General features: G+C 37.6%; 1 protein-coding gene across 2 annotated transcripts in view; it reads left to right on the top strand.

The window, feature by feature from the left end:
- prex1 (phosphatidylinositol-3,4,5-trisphosphate-dependent Rac exchange factor 1) overlaps window positions 1-23783 on the top strand; it is a 124654-nt gene that overhangs the window by 68097 nt on the left and 32774 nt on the right. For both annotated transcript variants that reach the window (XM_059332697.1, XM_059332696.1), the window contains exons 12-20: window positions 1725-1828; window positions 2335-2384; window positions 5497-5572; window positions 6243-6315; window positions 12176-12321; window positions 15222-15314; window positions 18543-18691; window positions 18906-18991; window positions 21962-22101. In XM_059332697.1, coding sequence (XP_059188680.1) covers window positions 1725-1828; window positions 2335-2384; window positions 5497-5572; window positions 6243-6315; window positions 12176-12321; window positions 15222-15314; window positions 18543-18691; window positions 18906-18991; window positions 21962-22101 — 917 coding nt within the window. The remainder of the gene's footprint in view (window positions 1-1724; window positions 1829-2334; window positions 2385-5496; window positions 5573-6242; window positions 6316-12175; window positions 12322-15221; window positions 15315-18542; window positions 18692-18905; window positions 18992-21961; window positions 22102-23783) is intronic.

Below are 23783 nucleotides of genomic sequence, written 5' to 3'. Positions count from 1 at the left end.
CAGTAGCCCGCGACCACAGAGAGGTACAATGATGACATGCAGGGCTCTGTGGGATCGCAATGAGGCTTTGCGGGCCCTGCAGGCAAAGTGTAGGTGTCATCAGTTAGTCAGTGAAAAGAAATCAAACAGAGAGACACAGATTGGCAGAATTGAAGCCGTCCACCTTCCCCTCCTGAGTCGTGCATTTGTTGTGTGCAGAGACACATAAAAAGAGAGACAGCCAACCACATTTTATAGTGCAAAGTTTACCCAATCAGCCGTGCATGTTTGAGCCACTAAATCACACCAGTTCATACTTGAATCTTTGCAGTTTTGACATCTCCTTTGCAGCCATAATATTCCAGCTATCATTTCATGCACTTTGAATTCCACATTTGACACTTTACAATGGCTGATTGTGTGGTGCCTTTGGTTTTTATGAGGACATTTTGAGTCTAGACTTAGAAAAACCAGCAGCTTGTTTGAACCCATGCCAACTTGTTGTGGTGGATTCAAACTGCCTCTGTTTGGCTTATTTCACTCCTATTTTCTCCAACAGGCATCTGTTTGTGTATGTATTAGTCATTTTCCATTTCCTGTGTTGGGATTTATTATTACGGATCAAATGTTTTTGTTTATTAATGCGAGTATGTAGATTTTATGGGGAATTGGCAGCTGTCTGCTATGTTAAATATTTGAATCTCATGGCTTACCTAACACAGACAGAATTTACAACTCCAGTGTTTCCCACAAACTGTTTTGCTGCTCTGTACTTACCCCAAAACCTTTGACAGATTAAATGCATGAAAAAAGTTAGGAACAGAATGCATTAAAAACCTAATGCTCGGCTATACTTACCGCATGAATGTAGCACAAACGCCCTATCTGGCAACGAAAATGAAACGCCCATGCATCAGCCTTTCATTCAGTTTCATGAAAATAGTATTTTTTCCATAAACCGAATAGACAAAGCAACCCGAAAACCACCTACTTGGCGGAAGTCATAAGTAGGAACATTGATATTTAAATCAATCTATCTTGAGTAAATGTAGATGATTTTTGAAGATTAGAAAATCTCACAGCAAGCAGCAATTTGAAAGGCACAGTTTATTTTGCTTCAGCCGTCCACAGTTAACCCTTGTGTTGCCTTAACTTTATATATGCACCACTTGTCCTAAGGGTCAAAAATTACCAGCTTCCATTCACTAAACCCCTTAAATAAAGCAGCTTGATTCAATTTTAAACCCCAAATCTGTCTTGCATGAAGAAACAACATGTCATTCATCACAAACTTTGTTAATATCAAGGTTTTCCCTCTTACAGTGCAGAAAAATGGGATTTAATCAGTGGAATCCACTCTATTACAGTTATTTTTACATTTATTTTTATTATTTATTAAAGTAGGGGTTTATTTTAATTACTAAAAGGTACTGCATAGGTGTAAACAAAATTTAGCCAGCGTGTGTGCATGCATGGTTTTTATGGTCAAAAATTTCCCCTAAGACAAGATTTGTACCCTGTTGGTGTACAGCTTTCACAGAAATATGAACAAAGGCAATTTTTCTCTCATTGAATTACAAGTTGAGAAAAGATCATTAAGGAGGTTTCTTATGTTGTTAAACATAGTGGCGGGTCATTTTTGACCCCTAAGACAACACAAGCGTTAAGAATGGAGGGGGATGGTGCATGCTTGATGTTTTATGAGCCCAGCTGAGGTCACATTATCTCCTTTGATGATATTTCAGTGTCAGACAAGCACCAGTTCAAGAACGAGCAGGTGTTGTACCGTTTTCGCTACGACGATGGCACTTATAAGGCCCGCAGTGAGATGGAGGACATCATGTCAAAGGTAACTATAATTCTTCGTCTTTGATATCTTCGTTGGTGTTTGATAAGAAATGTAAAAAAAACAATCATGACTCAACAATGGTCATTAGTGTGAGCTTTAAATACCTGTCAGTACAGTAAAATTAGATAAAAAATGTCTGCACTAACCGTGCCCAAAAATCGCACATACTACAGATTTTCAATAAATTCATACAGGCATAAGCCTTTTAAACAATTTATGCAATGGTTCATTCTCTGGAGGCACTAATCCCTCTCCATAGAAAACTAAGTCAGAATTGAAATTCCAAAAAAAGCACATAAAGATTGGTTATGTTGGCCTACTTCTGCTCTCAGACACCATTCAGAGTATGAGTATGGTTTTGAAACTTCAATCCTAAAACGATAGCCTTGGGTAACTCTTTTTACAGTCAACAGTTAAATCTCTTGTCCCGAGGCTGTGCTTGTACTTGTTTATCCAAGGTGTGTATGTTCTATGACTCAGCGGCTCCATTTTTCTTCCCTTTTTAGGGCGTCAGGCTGTACTGCCGCCTTCACAGCCTCCACACGCCTGTCATCAAGTAAGTACCTGCCCTCCTCTCCTCTCCTCTCCTCTCCACTCCCCCTCCTCCTCCTCCCGTATGCTAATGTTCCCGCTCTCCAGGTGCGTGAATGCATATTCATGAAGGGTTCGACCCATGGCACCCTTTTCTGTAATGACTGAACTAACAGTAGCCCTGCCAGGAATGAGAGCCCTCAAACCTTCCTTTCCTCTCTAACTTGGACTCCCAGCCAGCCAGGCTTTAGCTGCTGTAGGTTTATGTGTACACGATTCAGTTCAGGTGGAGGGTGCCAGGTCTTCATGACTGGAGGTTTTAAGCGTTGTAGCTCTTAAAGGATTAAGGAGAACCACACATTATGAGCATTTGTCTCTTAATCTCTATAGTGTTATGGGTTAGCTAAATTTTTGTTCGTGAAATTCTGAGCTAAGTGGGAGTCCAAATGATAACTGCAAACAGTTTTTTACCTCATAAACCTCTCTCATGCTCTCCCTTTTCAACTTGCTCATATAAGCAATACACATACTTAGAAATATATACTCTGCAGTATATAAACAGGCATTAAAGAACACCATCTCCTGAACACCAGACCCCCTATATGTTAATATACAATGCAGTTCTCCATTAGTCTTTAGTGGTACTATGTGTATGTGAAGAAACATGTATACATCACTCTGCATTGCCAATGTTTGAACGGGTTGTAACGTAACTTAAAAACTGAGGCCTTTTTCACCTTCTTTAGTTGCCTCTAACAGCCTCATTTGTTATGTAACTCTAAATGTCCTCTCTTCTGCTCCCCAACAGCACCAACAGTGTGCAACACTAGCTTGCTTCCTGGCTAACATATTCGCCAAACACTATCCAAGTGGATGTTAGTTGGTTAGCTTGCCAAATTACTTCACCAGCTAGCTTGATCCAACATACCAACTTATGTATTATGACTATGTAGATTTTAGCAAATGAAGTAGCTATACCAGAAATAGCAAAGGTGTATAACTAACTAATGATTGCTTTCTACTAGCCAGGAGCAACACAAGCCAGGTTCAGCCAACAAGCTAACTGTAAACTAAGCTAGCTGTAACTAAGCTTTGCAGCATGGATCTGGCTTTGGTTTCTCGCTCTCTAACGTGAGCTCATAAAGTAATTTCGTACGGTAAGGTAGTTAGCCTCAATGCCCAGAACAAAAACAAGGCGTGCCAGGGCTTCTTTTATCCCTGTGGCCATTGAGAAGTTTAATTTACTTCATTAACTTGCTTGCTTTTATGTGTATACTTCTTAGATATCTTGGATTAGCCTGGATTGACTATTTATGTAATTCTATTTAATTTCTTACAGTTCTGTACACCACTTAATTTAACATGTATTATTTTATTTGCTGTTTATAATGTTTTAGCTCGTTTTCTAGCTACAGGTTTAACGTGGCAGGTGTAACTTGTTCTCATTTGTGGTGTGGAAATGTGTTTTCTTGTATTTGTTACTGTCATGGTCCTTGATGTGATGTGATGAGATTAAATTTGCCTCGGGATAATTAAGTAAAGTCAAAGTCAGTCATGAAGTCAATGGTTCAAATAAATTATACGAACAATACGGATATTATTGTTATTCTAAATATAAATTCAGTATTCTATTATCATGATGCCAGCCAATCACGTTCAGTCTTGTGTTTGTCATGTGACTGTTCGCACCAATGGGATGCGAGCAACAGGATGCTGACTGCAGTTCACTTGATGGCCACAGGGGGCATTAATAACACAACTTTTCTGAAAGTTATACACAAAGTATCTTTAATTGTTTTTTTTTTTTGTTTTTTGTTTTTAAGTCTTAATATACTTATAATTGTTGGCCCTAGACCTAAAACTACAACTTAAATCAGCATTATCTTAACCTAAATAAAATCAAAATTAGCCCTGAAAGAAGAATCAGAAGAAAAATGTTTCCCATCTGAAGGTCTAAGAGTCAGAATAGAAGTATAGATTTATACAGCAGCACAGGAAACACACATCCTCTGCCTCTGACACCCCCTCAAACACACATTCTCAGCCCCTCCCTTCATACTCTTCCCCCTTCACCCCTCTATCTCTCCCTACATCACTCACCCGCTGATTGAAGTGCCCCGGCTTGCCATCGGTGCAAACAAAGAGCTTTTGGTCTGGGGACAAATCCTATTAACATACAAAGGCAATCCCTCTGCCTGCCAGCCAGATATTATGTAATATGGCCTTGCTTTTTTAATCCATCACTAAATTGGCATTGTAAGTGGCTACCATTAATTATAGTGTTTGAGTGATGGATGTATTGCATTTTATGAATCATAAATAATTACAACTGTGCCTCTATTCTATTAAATTCCGTTGAGTGACAAATCACCCGCCAGCTCCGTAACATTAAAATGCAATAAATAAAAATAATAAAACATGATGAAATCAATATAAATGTCACAGATGTCTAATACGTTAAAGGATGAAGCCCTCACTGGTACATCAAAGCTCACTTTTCATGTTGTTTTAAGTGTGCAATATCAATCAGTGCACTCTTTGCCCACATCTGCACTTAGCAGGTATTTTTTATTGTCTTTCGTTCTGACTGTGTCCGTTAACAAGACGGGTGGTCCAGAGACACACCCCACGTCTTACTCACAGCATTGAGATGTTAAAGCAAATATATATACCATTCTTTGTACTTATAGGCTCTGAAACAGCCGTCAAGTCACACAAACAACCACACTTCCTCTGCAGCGCTTCCTGTTTCACATGTTTACTTGTTGAGCAGATTCGTTCCACAGCGGGTATCTCGGACAAGCTCAAAGAATCAGAAAATAAAAGCACAATGAATGTAGGTCAGGATTTAGAAAACTGTAGAATTTCTGCAACAAATGTGGCACCAGACCTGCAAATACATAAATCTTATTATATGGCTGTTGTCATGGCTAAACAGAAATAATATAATAATTTCCTGTTATTCAAGAAATGCAACATTGCACAAACAAGAATAACACTGTTATGTGTTGATGCTGTTAACCACTAAGAGGTTTTGTTATCTATTAAACACACGTGAAGCTGCAGACGGTGAACTGTTTTAATTTTTTGTGCTGTGAAAATACATTTTGTGAATACTTTTTTTCTTGCCCCTTCAGGGACAGAGACCACCACCTGAAAACCTTTAAATCTGTGGTGCCCGCCAGCAAATTGGTTGACTGGCTGCTCCTGCAGGTAAAACTAATTTCTATTATATTTTCATTTAATCCATACACACATAATACTACACAAGGTACCTAGGGTATATACATTTCAACTGTTTTTAGATTTTATATTGATTGTTTACTGTAAAATAACTAAACTAACCTATAAACTATGAATTGATAAATATAGAATGTTTACTAATTATTAGTCATGCTATATGCTTTAATCATTTATATATTAATGACTACTAAGTTATTTGAACAGAATTTAAAAAAACCAAAAACAGTATTTATCATTTGACTGTTACTTTACCCTTTATTAATGAGGTTTTTTATTATTATTATTATTATTATTATTTATTTTGTTGATTTTTTTTTTTGGGTGGCTATTTTGCAGTCCTTCAATTGCAAATGAAAGTACCCACTCAAAAAACATGTTTTAAATCAAATCAGGCTTATTTTCAAAAAGAAAATGTCACAGACATTCATCACTGTTCAGTGACCTTGAAGAGCACAACCAAGGACACGTAGAATCAGCCTCCCAATCTCTCTTTGTCTCTGTTATATTTATTAACACGAGCTGGCTCACAATCACACAGATAATAATTCAGAGCAGCGGTGCTGCAGCGTGCTATGTGTGAGAAGGTGTAAACAGGCATTGTGACTGACCGACTGTGTGCGTCATTCATCTGGTTTCCCAGGGAGACTGCTCGACCCGGGAGGACGCCGTGATGCTGGGTGTGGGGCTCTGCAACAATGGCTTCATGCATCACGGTCAGTTAAATTCTCTATCACACACGAACATGAAGGTTGGGGCAGAGACACACAAATTGACTAGGATTTTACTGTTCAGCACAACATGAAAGAAGCTTAATGATGACTTGTCTTTTGTCCGCCACTAATTATTTTGAACTCTTGTCAGTTGTCTGCTTGTTTACCTCATCAAGTTTTTATTCCCTCCTCAGTCAATTCTTCCCTCTATCCGCAAAAATGTTATTTTTCCTCTGTCATGCCGTCATGGGTTGAAAAAAGGGCAATCCTAAATTTGCATACATGCTCCAGCCAAGTCTCTGCAACCTCACCGACCACATTGTAGTGGAGCGGCTTTGGTTCTACCCCAGCATGTTGAACGTAAACAGCATTAGCAGTGTACCCTAACCAGAGCTGTTTGGCTTAGCTACACGGCTGTCTGGGTCACTCCACTGAACCCTGACTGCTGATCGAGGCCTGAGTCGGTCATCTTCATCGGCAAAGTGTATTATGTGTAAAGTGAGAACCACTTAAAAGAAGTACTTAGTGTTGAAATACTAAAGAGACATGCCAGTGCTTCCTGATGCTGTAAAGACTGAAATCTAAAATGAGATTAGCCATTCTCTAGTTAAATTATGTTTTTAGTAGTAGTAGTAGTAGTAGTAGTAGTGAATAACAGTAAGTATTTTTTCATTGCGTCACAAGTCACGACAAACATAAGGGCAATAACATAATGAGAGTGTTAGAACAAATATAATACCCCATCAGGATTGTCAAACAATGTCAAAGCAAATATAAACACAATCCTCCTCCTTGGACATGACAGCAATAAAACAGAACTTCTGAGAAACATATTGATTCGTTAAGCACCTCCCTACATTGCCGGTAAGCTCTTATCACAAACTGAGACATTTATCTGTATATGTAAACAGATACTAAAAACTAAATTTGTCAGACATAAAACAAATAAAGACATTCTGCAGAGATTTTGCAGAAAAGCATGTATCTAAGACAGTGTTAGAAGCAGTGGAGGAATGTAACTAAGTATGTTTACTCAAGTACTGTACTTAAGTACAATTTTAGGTACGTGTACTTCATTTGAGTATTTCCATTTTATGTAACTTTATACTTCTGCTCTACTACATTGTGAGGCAAATATTGCACTTTTTACTCCACTACATTTAGCCAACAGCTTTAGTTACTTTTCAGGTCGAGATTTAACATAAAAACACGATCAATATAAAGTGATTAAAAGGCTGCTAATATAAATGCATCAAAAATAATAATACAATGATATATTTGGAATATATAAAGCAATTTGAGTGGGTTCATTCTGCATAACGAGTACTTTAACTTTTGATACTTTAAGTACATTTTGATGTTAATACTTTTGTACTTTTACTTAAGTAACTTTTAAATGCAGGACATAGTGGAGTAATTTCACAGTATGGTATTAGTACTTTTACTTAAATAAGGGATCTGAATAATTTTTTTCCCACAAAAAATGCATTTTATTTTCAACCTCTTCCAGAACACACAGGTGACATTTTCTATAATTCTATATGTATATTAGAGACATGACTTACCAAGTATGTTATCAAGCTGCCTTGCCCAAGAATAATTATTTAAAAAATAATAAATTGCATTGTAATGGGTTACAGTAGCAAACAGGCTCATTACTGACATGTCTTGCAGAATATATGCAGTACAAGGGTTTAAATGTTTGCATTATTAAAAGTGTGCAAATCTATTCTCAAGCATTTGTATTTCGCTCACAACCACTCCCAGACAGTTTACTTTCAGCTTGCCTCACACACACACACACACACACACACACACACACACACACACACACACACACACACACACACACACACACACACACACACCTCCCTCCCCTAACCATCTGTTGGAAGGAGTCACCTGTTCTGTTACCTTCTCTGCCCTCCTTCAGGGTCACGACTTCTCCTCTCAGCCTGTCTGCACTCCTCACCTCTCCTCGAGTCACTTTCTTTAGTCCTTAGTCAGCACATCTGCTGCTCTTCACCTGGTTCCTCTTGACCCCTTTTACTTTTTCTGTCCTTTTTTACTGTCCTTGTCTCCCTTCACTCTTCTGTCTTTTTACGTCCCGCTGTCTGGTTTTATCTGACACGAGGTTACGAGGCTCCTCTCCGGTGGGAGGATCACTGCTAACAGATAAGACAGTTATTATGCCTTTCATGTGTCCTTACCTGTGTACATCATTCATCCACATGTCGGTCCTGAACACCTGTTGCTTTTTGCCCTTCAGGCAACTCAACTCAAAGCAATTTCCATTTATCCTCCATTAGTCCTGTGGAACAGCTCCTAAGCCAAAATGCCATTAACAAGTAATTATACATTTGACATCCCTTTCACCACACTGTTCTGATCTACAGCATTAACAGTAATGTAAGTCAATGCTAAAGCAGTAAATATTAATGACTAAATGTGTCCTGTGGGGATCCATTTTTTTGTTAAAGTGTGTCTATTTGGTGGCCTCTGACATTAAATGTTTTTAAACCTCTAGTTAAAGGTGACATATATTGGTAAAATAAAAACTGGGTCAATTTTAATCCAATTTGGGTCAATTGTGGTACCCAGTAAAGATACCACACACAATTGGTAACCCTAACCCAATCACATAAAAAAAAGACATGCCAATATGTGGTTCTTTGACCCAAAAACAATGTTATATTTAATTTCAGTTGGGTCATAAATAAATCCACAAAGGACAGCTACTTGTACCTAATGTTGTTTTAAGCATCCCAATTAACCATCAGAGCATTATAGTCTGTCATGCATATATTAAAAAAATATAATTATAAAAAAGTAAATTTATAAAAACTATACTATTAAGTAGTCCTTTAACAAGTGCAGTCAGCTGCATGTGTAAATAAATATCTCAGTTTTCGCATCAAATGTTTTTAAACTTCTAGTTAAAGGTGCCATATATGGGCAAAACATACTGGAATCATTTTAACGCATGTTGGGTGCAAAATTTGTTATTTTGAGCCAGTTTTAATGCTATTTATATTGGTTCATTGAGCTATTTTCAGCCATGGCAATATGTGGTTATTTAACCCCATAACGATAATATTTTTATTAATTTCTGTTGGGTCATACATTTAACCAAAATGGACAGCTACTTTTATCCAGTGCCAGTTGTTTTCAGGGCATTGTAGTCCATGTTATAAAAGTACATTTTTAAAAACCGTATACTATATCTAACAGTCTTTGCAGTGATTTCTAGGCTCTTGGATAATGCCAGATCATTTAAATGATGATTTAACATGCGTGTGCGTCACTATTTGTGTGTTATTAGGGTACGACAGGTTTCCGGAGGAGCACACCCTCTAGTTGAATAGGTATTATATGACCACAGCCTCTGTGACTCAGAGGAAATAACTCACGTTCAGGCTTCATTTGAGTTGGAGTGAGGCCAGTGTGGGAGTGGGTGTGGCTTGTGTGAGTGTGTGTAATCAGTTTGTGAAGGCTTTTGTTCACCTGAGGGTGCCAGATGCTCGCCAAATCTCTGAACAGCTGGGTACGTTTGGCTCTTGGTGTTGTGCAAGCCCCACTTTGACAGTGTCCACAGTGATTCATATAGCTCAGTGTTAGGAAATGTTCATAGCTGGATGTCTTGTAACGGTTATTATGTTTGACATACCAAGTACAGTCTGTAAAGCCCTTTGAGCCAAATCTGTGATTGTGTCCATATTTTGGGCTTTATAAATAAAATTGAATAAATGAAAATTAAATTTAAATTGACATTTGGCCCAAATATTTAAAATGATTATATTTTTACATTTATAATTATTCTGATCAAGTTCCTTTTTTATTAAATAAATTGTGAGCTGTTCGTCACAACAAAAGTTTTTTATTTTATTTTCATTTTTTCTTAATTAGTTCTTTTGATTTGCAGAACATACTCACTAATATTCACAAATATTTAGAGATCAATTAATTGTCCGGGCAGAGGCTGTGATGTGTAATAATAATATAATAATTATTTATTTTATTAATTATTAATCATTATTTCCTGCTTTTCTCTCTTATTATCACATAAAGCAGAAATGGCAACAAAACAATGAAATAAAAAAAGCTAGTTTTACCTTTCTTTTGCGTTATTTACAGTTACACCAATGGTTTAAAATGATGTGAAATTTCAGTTTGCAATCTTCAATTTTCTTAAGGGAGGACCTACAAATTACTCTCCACAAAAGCTTAATATTGAGCCCTATGTGTGGTCCAGAGAGGTAGAATGATTGCTTCTTGCAAGTTCCACCAAAGAAACAAACAAACAAAAAGCAATCTCATATATGATGGTGGTTTATGTTCAGGGTATGGTGGTGTTCTGTGCGTGGCATTGGTAGATGCAGACACTCCATATATTTTTTTTCTGCTCTTTGGACCTTTGCCCATCACATATCGTGAGATGGAAATATTCTTAATGCCAGACACAATAAAATCTGCCTCCCACATCAGGGCTTTCCTCTGCACCTGTTGCAATCGTGTCCACTGCTTGTGCTTTGACTTGAATCTGAACAGTTGGACATAATAACAAAAGAGCTTTACCACTTTATTTAATTCTGTGTTTCACAGAAGCAGTGGTGGAATGTAACTATGTACATTTACTCAAGAACTGTACTTAAGTACAATTTTGAGGTACTTGTACTGTACTTGAGTATTTACATTTTATGTAACTTTATACTTCTACTCTACTACATTCTGAGGCAAATCTTGTACTTTTTACTCCACTTCATTTAGCTGACAGGTTTAGTTACTTTTCAGGTCGAGATTTAATATAAAAATCATGATCAATTTAAAGTGATTACACTGACAAAATTAAAATGCCCCTTACATAAATGCATCAAAAATAATAACACAATAATATATTTGGAATATATAAAACAATCTGAGTGGGGTCATTCTTCATACAAAACGACTACTTTTACTTTTGATACTTTAAGTACATTTTGATGCTTATACTTTTGTATTTTTACTTCAGTAAGTTTTGAATGCGGGACTTTTACTTTACGTAGTGGAGTAAATTCACAGTATGGTATTAATACTTTTACTTAAGTAAGAGATCTAAATTCATTTTCCACCACTACGTGGAAGCAAAAATCTAAGCAAAATCTAGGTTAAATTGACAACAACATTAAATTACATCCTTTATTCAGGAAAATCGTTGTTGAGCATAATAAATGCTCACATACTGTAACTGAGAGCCTTATTTCATGAGCTTAGCTTTTTAATGGAGAAAATAATCTACAGTAGAGTTAATGTAGTGTGTTTTGGTTCAACAACTGCTGTAACTGGAGAAGCATCTGTAATGTGTCCTCACCTGTTAGGAGAGCCCCATGTGTTGAAGTGAGGCTCAGCTCAACAGTGGGATTTCTAAACTGATTTTCATGTCCTCTGGAGAATCCTTCCTGAGCCCTGGCCTGAGCTGGCTGCAGCCCAGATGTGGTTTTGGCTCCAGATGTTCGTGCTAGCATCATTAGCTAATGAGCTAATTAGCTTGTTTGTGTGAAGAAGTCCTGCACATTAAGTGGCAGCTTCTTAGGCAAACACTCATATATCTGTGCAGGTCTTTGAAGTTGCAAATGACCTGCAAAAGGGTGTTTGTAGCATCACTTCACATTTACAAGGTCCGATTTTGCAACAAGACCATCAATTTAGCCAGTATGAGCCAAGCATGTAACAATGTATGGTCAAAACTAAAGCCAAAGGCCTTTTTTGGCCATTCATTAACACCACTTTACCTCTTTTTTTAAGCATTTTTAACATGGCTGTTTCTCTTTTTGCTACATTTCTGCAGCAGCTTTCTTACTTCATGCTGTGTGTGTTTCCCCCACAGTCTTGGAGAAGAGCGAGTTCAAAGACGAGTCCCAGTTCTTCCGTTTCTATGCGGACGAGGAAATGGAGGGAACCAGTACTAAGAGCAAGCAGCTCCAGCGAAATGACTTCAAACTCATTGAAAACATCCTTGCCAAGTCCCTGGTGGTAAGCCAGAACACAGACACGCACCCAAACACACATTCTCCAACACACATTCACTATTACAGATGTCGTGTTCGCGTCCAGAATCACACAGCTTGTTTCCTTTGGTGACATTTTTGTGTTTCACTAAAGCAAACTAAAAATAGCACAAAGAGAATTTAATTCACTGCACTGTGGTACCCTTTTATCTGAATATGTGTCAATCTTTCATGCAAATACATGCATACACACGTGCAGGATACTGTATCTGTGTGCACTCTGATGATGTAACAGGCCCGTATTGTACTGTATAGGTAATTGAACTGACATACTAGCATCTATTATATCCTTCACTCCAGTCTGTTTGGACATGTTTGTGTGTGTGCAAGATGTAATTAACATCACTATACACGCAGAAGCACCCCCCTCTGGTCCCCATGGGAGCGAGGATGGGACTGCTTTGATGACAATACACACCTTTGAATGTGCTCTGATCAGTATGCTTCTAATGAGTCTCGTCTTGTGGCAATCAGTTGTGCTGCATATATCTGGGTGCAGTCAGATATACTGTACACTCGTCCTTCTTTGAAGGTTTACTGCAGTGAAACACCACCTTGTGAGTGCTAGGGAGCCCAGTTAGTAGAGGTGGGGGAACAAATCGATACAAGATAGTATTGCGATATTGCCGCGAAGTATAGATTTTAAGCGTTCCAGCCGTCAGTATTTTCGCCGTTTTTGTTTCATGTTTCATTCAAAAAATTTCAGAGCAGTGAAGCTTAAAGTTGAGGAAAGTTTGAGAAATGCTGCAGCTGTTGTCGTCCATACATGTTTGATATCAGTTGTTTCAGTTTTATTGTATCAAAATTAACTATTGAAAGATATATTTTCTCCAGAAAACAGATTGTTAAAGGTTTCCTGGGTTTTATATTCTGTGTACATAATCTATAGGATGCATTTTAAACTGATTCTATCATTAGAAAATCAAATCTGAACAGTGAGAATAATTATAAAACAGTATTTCCCTCTTAATATCCCTTTTGGGTGACATTCAGATCTCCTGTAGTTTCCAAAAGACAGATTATTATTATTATTATTATTATTATTAGTATTAAAATCCTGAATAAACGCTGTAAATCTTTGATATGATATTTTAGTAAGAATAAGTAATATAACATCTCATATTTGCTTTAAACTCATGAATTGAACAATTTGCTGAAAAATGGGCAGATTTGAATTTTTGCACAGTAAAGGAACAAATCCAGAATGTCCTTTTGTTATTACAATTATTGCAAAAGTTAATAAATCATATAGTCTGCTCATGATGAAAACAGAATATAACTGATGTGTATTTACTTGGCACATAAAATTAGGTCAGTGTTCACTGTTTTGGCACCAGCAGGCAGTGGTTTCCAGAGGCTCAACAGACGGAGGACTGTTTAGTTAAGTCCATTATCTTTGGGGAAACCTACAAGCATCACTTCTTGTATCAGATTGGGAAGTCGGCACGCTATCTGCCCTTCCACAAGAAGTGGGAAAGGCTTTTTTCCCTTGATTAGCTGAACTAATCCTCACTTATGGCTATTATTGAAGTGAAGTGCAGGAACTCTTTATTTACCACAGCCATCTCCTCTGATGCAACAGCAGAGATCTACATCTTATCAGGTCCGTGCAGCAGGAAGATGGCCCCGGCAGCTTACCTAATGGAAGTTGGCTAATGTGTTCGGTGATGACAGCGCCCAACTAAGCCTAGCCCCGATGGGGAATAGAACATGAGAGGCAGAGAGACATCATCAGGAGACACCTGACATGCAAATCTGTGTGATGATGTGTGTATAGTTTGTATAGACGACCACCCAGAAAGAGCCATTTATCATGCAGCTAAATACCAGTACGAGTATGAGTTAATCGATACAGCATAGTGTCACTGTGGGTTTGACTCTCATTGTGGAGAAATAAAAAGACTGAAGTGAGATGATAGACTGAGAATTTTCTCTTTCATGACAAAGCAATTCTCGATTGAAATTAATTTTGTGGACACAAAATGCAGTTAAACAGTTAAATCGCAATATATTTAAAGGAATACTCACCATATCGTAAATTGCTTAACCTGTTAAAGCCGGGAAAGCGGATACATCGTTTTGTAGTGTTTGTATTTTTTTTCCACCTATTTTCGGTCTCTTGGCCAATGAAATGCATCAGAATACATGTGGGAGTGTCACAATGCAACATGGGAATTTTCCAGAACTTTGAAATCATCACCAAAAAAAGACACAAAATGACCAAAAAGGACACAGAATTACCAGAAAAAGACACAAAATGATTTAAAAATAGACACAAAATTATTAAAAAAAGACACAAAATTATTAAAAAAAGACACAGAATTACCAAAAAAAGGCACAAAATTACCAAAAAAAGGACACAGCATTACCAAAAAAAGACACAAAATTACCAAAAAAAGACACAGCAGTACCGAAAAAAAACACAAAATTACCAAAAAAAGACACAAAATTACCAAAAAGACACATTATTACCAAAAAAGACACATTACTACCAAAAAAAGACATATAAGTACTAAAAAAACCTTCAGGTTTTAGGGGCTTATTTTAAAATAGCCCAAAGGTTTTACAGGCATTTTTCCAGGAGTTTTAGGCCTAAATGGGTTAAAATCACAATAATATCGTATCATGACTCAAGTATCAGGATAAAATTGTATCGTGGGGCCTCTGCTGATTCACACCTCTACTAAATACAAACAAATTACCCTTGACTTCTGATTAAGAGTCAAATGTATGAGACAAATAATAAGGGATTTAATATAATATGAATATATATTGTATTTAATGACAGTGATGTGATGCTAAAGCAGTCTAACAGTCAGTCACCTGTGTAAATGTGGGATTCATTAGTGATTTTCTCTCTTCTAGATTCACCCCGAGGAAGAGGACTACGGCTTTGAGATCGAGGAGAAAAACAAGGCCATTGTGGTGAAATCTGTCACCAGGGGCTCACATGCTGAGGTAATTGCCAACAAACACACACATACACACTCATACAGTACACAAACACACGCGCTGCAGCTCCTTCCTGCCCCGGGGCATTAGTTCCAGTAGGTAATGGCTGTCTACTGTTTTGACGGCTGCTGTCAGTCTGACTCTGTTTCGCTTTGGAGGGACTTCGCTCTGATTGGCTGTGGAGCCATTAGACACAGTCACTCACATCACCTCTTTAAAATACACACACACACACACAAACACACCCAAACCATTTTATTCATGCAGAGTGATTTTAAAATGCAGACAGAGGTTAGGATAAAACATTTTTTTTAAAATGCGTAATTATTATTATTTTTTTAAAAATAAAGTATGTTGTAGTGTAAGTGTTATGAGCTGTATGTAAAAATTGATTAAATGTTTACTTATTTTTATTATAGCTTAAATACAGTCCTTTCACAATTCCTCCGCTGTTTTATTTATTTATTTATTTATTTATTTATTTATTTATTTTTTTTTAATCAAAATTATTTTTGAGAAAATGAAAAAAGAGAATAAAACAAAACAAAAATGACAAACAAATAAAACTTAATTCCACTTTGATATTCTAATGTTAAGAATAACACAAAGGTGCAATAGGACATGATGACAAGGTGGAAAAAATAATAAGTAAAGATTGAGATTTCCTTTATTAGTCCGGGGACATTTCCAGAGTTACAGCAACAAAGTGGATAACAAAATAACAATAAATAGTAAACAGCAGTATAAACAAGAAATATAGGAAAGGTATTAGCAAATAAACAAGTAAAAATATATATTTTTTAAAGTATTAACAATTTACAATTTAAACAAGTTGAAATATAAAAAGTATTAACAATTAAACAAAAATAAAATAAAAAAATTAGGAATATTATATAGAATGTAGACAGAGCCAGTCATTGGATATGGACCATTGTACAGAGAAAATAAAATAAAATAATACAATTAAAAAAATAAATTAATACATAATAAATACATTAAAAAATTGTCCTGTGTGTCTATATTAATTTTAATTTCCCATCTTCTCTTTACCTGATGCATATTGTTCAGAGTGGTGTCTTGGTATATTTGTTATCGATGACTTTGTTCCTTCCGTGTCCTGTTTGTACTTTTATTAGGAATGAGCTCCACAAATCTATTCCATCTTTATGCTTCATTAGAAAGCTTGTTAAACATCGGAAGTTAAAAATCGAATTAGTTTTATCTCCGGCTCCTCTGTCAGACTGTTTCCTTCTTTTCCTGGGATTTCACTTTTGCCTAATGTCAGCCAACTTGTGTTGAACAGATGACGGATGATTTCAGCCAAATTTGAATAGCAACCAAACCTGTGTACTGATTTTACAATCTTTCCAGCATCTTCCTACATTAAAACACAGGACAGCGCCCTTTTTGTTCATGGAGTCGGGTTCAGAGATGAGAAAACCCTTTCCTTGCTCCCCACCATTTAATTTTATCATCTCATGTCCCTGGAGTTCAAGTTTCCTCATTACTTTTCTGTTATTTTACCCATTGCTGTTCTTTCCCACATTGCTCTTCTCCTGAGTCACTTTCTGGATAATCTTTCTTTTTCTCCACCACACCAAACCCTCACTCTTCTGCTCCCTCTTACACCCTTTTTTTCTCCTTTTCTCTATCCCCCTCTTACTCTGTTATTCATCCCCCCATGTCCCTCTTTCCCCCACAATAACAGGATTGCTAGTTGTGACCCAGCCCGTGTGCCAGCACGGTGAATGAAGCTCAGCTGATTCCCATGGGGCTATGAAAAGGGCTGAGACACACTAACTCGCACACAGAGCTCTTTCACTATATGATACTATTATAAAAAAAGTCACATGCAGACAGGCACCCATGCTGTATAATCACATGCACACATACATCCTTCCACGTTCAGATTCAGGCTGTGGCTCCTCCCAGTCGTTCCTACATCCATCCCCGGGCTGTTATCCAGAGTCGGGGCCCCGGCTCAGCCAAGGCCACCCCACCGGATCTGTGTCCAGGACACTGGACTCACAGCGCGGACACACAGAGGCAGCATTATTCTCACAACGTGACTGGAGATGACTGCATTTAATGACGCTGCAGTGCTGTCATTTGATAAATGGATTCTAGAAGCTGACTTTGCAAAGCTGAGGATTTTTATTTGTTTATGCAGTTGTTATTGTATGTCCGTGTGCTAACATGCACGGTGACTGATCAGACTGCATGTAGTTCAAGGAAAAAGGCTTGATCTGATAACCTGCACTACCCCTGAAACATGGGTGGGAAAAAATAAGAACCCAGGGGAGGAGGGTAATATTTCGAGAAAAAAGTGGCAAATCTACGAGAAAAAAGCATCAGATTTATGAGAATAAAAGTGTCAAATCCAAGAGAAAAATGGAGCAGATATGACAACGTAGCAGATAGATTAAATACATTTGTCTGGATTAAAGTAGTACATTTACGAGTAAAAAAAACGTGGATATTCCCCGATATTTCAAGTTTCTGAGAAAAAACTCACAAATTTATGAGAAACAACTTGAATGTTCTTTGAGATTATAAAGTGATACATTTGCGAGAAAAAAACAAAGTGTGTCTTTTGTCAAGGAACCAGATTGATTCACTTATTTATTGTATGTCCGTGTGCTTACATACACAGTGACTGATCAGACTGCATGTAGTTCAAGGAAAAAAAATCTTGATCTGATAACCTGCACCACCCCTAATCATGGGCAGAAACATGAAGCCCACATTAAGAAAAAAATATAAAGTGCATCTTTGTATTCACGTGTGCATAACAGAAGGTGTGTGCAACTCCAGAATTGCGTGCAAGATCAACAGGCAACATGCAGCAGATTCAGGTGTAAATATCATGCAGCTTGATCATATCTAGCAGCCAATCTTGTTATGCTCCTATTCATATGCTGGAAAATGCACGGCAAGACTGAACAGGCTGTGAAAATATTGAACAGTACACACTGATTTGCTCTGTTATGTTTTGTTTTCTGCCATGCTCCTTGGAGGAACATGCACTGATCAGAGACTTGATTCTGGGGTAATACAAACCAGTCAGTGAGGTAAATCTTTCCTTATCTGAGCCTAATGCTGCACACAGTTCAGCTCTCACTGTGACACTAGAGGGATAATTCATGGTTGCGGTCCCCACCTGAAACTGGCTTTAGAAAGGAGGTGAAACAAGCTAAAAATAACAGCATTTTTGTCTCCTGTCTGTCCATGCAGATGGCCGGCCTGCAGGTGGGCAGGAAGATCTACACCATCAACGAGGACCTGCTGTTCCTCAGGCAATTCTCGGAGGTGGAAACCATGATCAGCCAGTCCTTCTGCATACGACGCTCCCTGCGGCTGCTGGTCGCCACGAAGGCCAAGGAGTGAGGGAACACACACAAACACACACATTTTTAGAAGAAGAAGAAGATTACTTTATTAATCCCACAATGGGGAAATTCAACCTCTGCATTTAACCCATCCTTTTTTACACACAAGTGAACACACCATGCAAGGAGCAGTGGGCAGCACATTACTGCGCATTACAGCACATTACTGCATAGGACACTGGTCTGACCATTTCTTTTTCTCATCCAGGATTGTGAAGATCCCCGACAATCCAGACAGTCTCTCCTTCAGACTCTGTGGCTCTGCCCCTCCCCATGTCCACGCTGTTAGAAAAGGTGAGTGACTTAATTGGATTGACCCCTAAAGCCAATTTGATCACCACAGACGTGGTTTTTTCAGGGATTGTGAATGATTTTCAGTACTTCTGTTAGTTTCATGTGGAGAATAGCAAGCAGGATGAGGACTTAAAGGAACAGAATCAAAAATATATATTTTTTTCCTCTCACCTGTAGTGTAGGCCTATACATCGGTGTATGAGGGCTGTATGAGAAAAAAAAACGGACCGAGGGTAGGGGGGTAATATTTTGAGGAAAAAATGGCAAATCTGCAGGAAAAAAGTGGTAGATTTATGAGATTAAAAGTAGCAAATCTATGAGAAAAAAGTAACAGATTTATGAGATTAAAAGTGGCAAACCTATGTGAAAAAAGTAGCAGATTTATGGTATTAAAAGTGGAAAATGTATGAGAAAAAAGTAGCAGATTCCACAGGATATTGTCAGTAAAAAAAAAAATAGCTGGGAGAGGAGGGGGCAATATTCCAAGAAAAAAAGAGAATTTTCCTAGATTAAAGTAGCACATTAACAAGTAAAAAAAACACACAAATCTTCGAGAAAAAAGCTCACAAATTTACGAGAAAAAACTTGAATGTTCTCTGAGATTATAAAGTGATACATTTGTGAGAAAACAAATAATGATGTCTGTCTTCTCTTGAATACAATGTAACTAATATATAATATGACACTTTATTAACAAAGCTGACAATAAGGAAGATGTCTCTTATCACCCATCACTCGTTTGCTAAGCTAACATATTAAGAGAGACTAAAAATTGTAGAAGAGTTTACCATTATACCCGATCAGTCACAAGAAAGAACCCAGTATACAGTATAGTTTTCAAAAGGATCCCATCCGTTTGCACTACAGTATATGTGCAATGGAAACATAACCTGTGGAGCGGTTTTATTGTTCACAGCTTCCAGAAAGATGTAATTGAATTAGTATTTCTTGAATTCAGTTACAAGAGACATATGTTTTGGTTGCGACCCCTTACACTGGAGCTCTGTGAAAAGATTGATAGGAATTTGACCTTGTTATTGTAGGATCTATGCCAGTAAAAGCTTTGAAAGTGTTTACAGTGTCACAAAGACAAATAATTCTGGGTGAATTTGAAGGAAAGATGAGGTAACTCTAGCCTCTAACCACCTGTTACTTTCTGCTTTTAGTGAGCCTCTATTAGGTTTTTATGGCCACCTGTCAGCCAGACAGCCTGCTGACAGGGTTCAAACCCCCTAATAGACTAAACTCGACTTTAAAAACACACACAGACACACACACAAGCACACACACACTGCTCTGTGATCGGCGCTAAAAGTGTAATAGGTGACTGAAAAGCACCAAAACCCTTTTTGTTTTACTTTCTCATTTCTCCTGCTCTGTCCCTACAACCTCCTGAGCAGATGTTTTCACCACCTAGACTCACTCAAAATAGAAACATTTTATGACAAGTTGAAAGACGGATGAATCCAAATGTGTAAACCAGACAGGGGTAGGAGAGGACACCTCAGAATGTGATCCCAGGGTTTTAGTTTGCTTTATTATGGCAGGGGAACTTCTCAGCTTTCTCTCCCTCTCAGGTCTCCACATTTCCCCTCCATCCTCTCCCTTTTCTCTCCTTCCTGGTGTCTTGTATCACTTTTGGCTCTGGTGCATGAGAAGCAGCTTTTTTTCCAGCTCATATTCAGAGTCTCCAGTTGTTTTTTTACTGTTCCTAAATCAGTCCCCCCTATGTGCTATCCATGCACGGGTCAAGTGGTCCCAGAGTTAGGTAATTGCTGGCACCCTGGGTGGGACTGATGCCAGCTCTGGTATTTTTAGGTTCGGAGAGGAAGATGATGGAGGTGTTGATTGGGCTTCCAGGCTGTAAAGCCATTAGTAGCTCGGGACGGCGTGTTACGGCATTGAACCAAGTAATTTTCTATTTTCCTGGAGGAACAAAAAGAGGCGAGGTTATGTACACATTTGGGAATTGAGTCCAAAACAAGATTTTTTTTTTAAAGAAGATGACCTCATGTACACTGATTTAAAGGGGACATATTTTGATTTTTTGTGTGTGTGTGTGTGTGTTTATTGTGAACATACCATTACATCACCCATTGGTTTGGACAAGTTTAGCCATATTGTGTAATTTTCTTACTAATTTACATGCAAATTAACTTATTTCTGCTACCAGTGGAGTCGCCTCCTGCTGGCCATTAGAAAGAATGCAGGTTCAAGACACTGCCGCATTGGCTTAACTTTTCAGGTCCAGAGGTTGCCACTTAAACAGAACATTTTAGACAGGGTGAATACAGACAGTAAGAGAAAAAAATGTTGAGCATGAAAGCATGTAAAAATGTTCTAATAGAAATAAAATAGAAGTATGAGCCTGAAAATGAGCACCTTACGGTCCCTTTAAATGATTTGGAGAGTTTTTTTTCCCAGATTTGGGAGACACTTTGTACACATGTGGTTATTGAGTCCAAAACACGATTTTTATAGAAGATGAACTCATGGGCTTTGATTTAAAGGGAACATATTTTGAAAAACTATTTTTTTTCCTTATGAACATAGCATGAAATCACCCATTGGTTTGGACAAGTTGGGCATTTTGGCTGTAGCCATATGTTTTCTTATTGACTTTCATGCAAATTAACATTTTTTTGCTGCCAGTGGAGTCGCCTCCTACTGGCCATTAGAAATAATGCAAGTTCAAGACAGAGAGTGAATACAGCATTAAAGCATGTAAAAATGTTCTAATAGAAATAAAATACAAGTATGAGCCCGAAAATGAGTACAATATGGCCCCTTTAAATGTTTTATAGAGGGTTTTTTTCCCAGATTTGGAAGACACTTTGGCACATTAGACTCCTCCTTTTCCCATAAATTAAACTTAAATGTTTTCATAATATCCCGATGTGATGTGTGCAGTTCCACTGTACCTTAACACCTTGGCTTCTTTGACCTCTGATCCTGTTTTTCACACTGCAGGCTGGGAGGCGGCGGGGGCGGGTCTTCAGCCTGGCCAGGTCATCCTGAAGGTCAACGGCAACAACGTAAACCACAGTGACTACCAAGAAGTCCTGGAGCACTTCACCGCACAGAACACACACCAGGATTCTCCCCAAGCGGTGAGGGGACACATTAACACACACAAACGAAAGTGGGGTATTTGTTGAGAATATTTGAAAAGAAATGCAATCTGTGACTGTCTCAGTGAGTTTTAACAGCGTGTGTTGTTATGGCTCCCACTGTACCAGGGCGCTCATGAATCGTTTCATTTACACAAATTACAAGTGGCAAATCCATGAGAAAAATGTAGCAGATTTATGAAATTAAAAATGTCAAATCTATGAGAAAAAAAAAAGCAGATTTGTGAGCTTAAAAGTGTCAAATCTACAAGAAAAATGTAGCAGATTTATGAGATTAAAATTGACAAATTTACAAGAAAAAGTTGAATTGTGAGAATAAAAGTGTCAAATCTACGAGAAAAAAGTAGCAGATTTATGAGACAAGTGGCAAATCTATGAGGAAAAATTAGCAGATCTATCAGATTAAAAGTGGCAAATCTACAAGAAAATAAGTCTGTGACTGTCTCAGTGAGTTTTAACAGCCTTTGTGTGTGTTGTTATGGCTCTCACTGTACCAGGGCGCTCCTGAAGTGTTTTATTTACACTACTAACTAAGTAATGCCACAAGGTAGCATGGTCAGTATCAGCTGTAGGTTTGCAAGGTAATTTAAGAGTTCATTCAACAATATGGGACAGCTCACTAAATTCACATTTGATGAGCTAATAGAGCAGACAACCTTAGTGACCCAGACATTCCGGCTCTGAGACGCTACATAAAACAGCATTAGCATGCGTTAAAGTTACAATTACCAACAGCAACTTGGGGTTAGAAAGGGAAAATGTTGAAAAAACTCTAAGAATTTCCCTGCTCTTGCAACACACTTAAAAATCTTTATCTGTATGACACCAATGTGCTGCCGGGCCACATGTTTCTTCATTTCATCAGCATTCTTGGCCCCAGCAGTGGGTGGCCTAGTGATCTCAAGCGTAAATTACTGGCTGACACTTTGTCGCTGCAGGCCACTTGTAGTGAGAGTTGAACATTTTTCAGCTCAACATGCAATCCTGCCCCAGAGAGAAAAAGGGTAGCTTAAAGCAACAAATAAACAACCCTGTTCCACTGTTTTTATATTTTCCTGCTGATAAGATTGTTTCGACTTAATTCTGTTTTAAAGAAAAAAATGTACTAGTATTTAAACTCCATTCTACATGGCCGACCTTCCAGTGGTGGAAAAAGTGTTCAGATCCTTTAGTAAGTAAAAGTACTAATACCAAACTGCAAAATTACTCCACTACAAGTTAAAATCCTGCTTTCAAAATGTACTTGAGTAAAAGTACAAAAGTATCAGCATCAAAATGTACTTAAAGTATCAAAAGTAAAAGTACTCTTTATGCAGAATGGACCCACTCAGATTCTTTCATATATGCCAAATATATTATTAGATTATTTGCATTGATGCATTTTTGTAAGCATCATTTTAATTTTGTATAGATAAAGCTCATTTTAACTACTTAATATACTGTTATGAGGTTTAATTAAAAACAAATATCTAATCACGTTAAATTGATCATGTTTTTATGTTAAATCTTGACCTGAAAAGTAACTAAACTTGGCAGCTAAATGTAGTGGAGTAAAAATACAATATTTGCCTCAAAATGTAGTGGAGTAGAAGTATAAAGTTGCATAAAATGGAAATACTCAAGTAAAGTACACATGCCTCAAAATTGTACTTAAGTACAGT

This window comes from Centropristis striata, chromosome 5 (assembly GCF_030273125.1).
Source record: "Centropristis striata isolate RG_2023a ecotype Rhode Island chromosome 5, C.striata_1.0, whole genome shotgun sequence".
In the NCBI taxonomy this organism is placed as follows: Eukaryota; Metazoa; Chordata; class Actinopteri; order Perciformes; family Serranidae; genus Centropristis; species Centropristis striata.
This window is presented reverse-complemented; position numbering and strand designations above follow the sequence as displayed.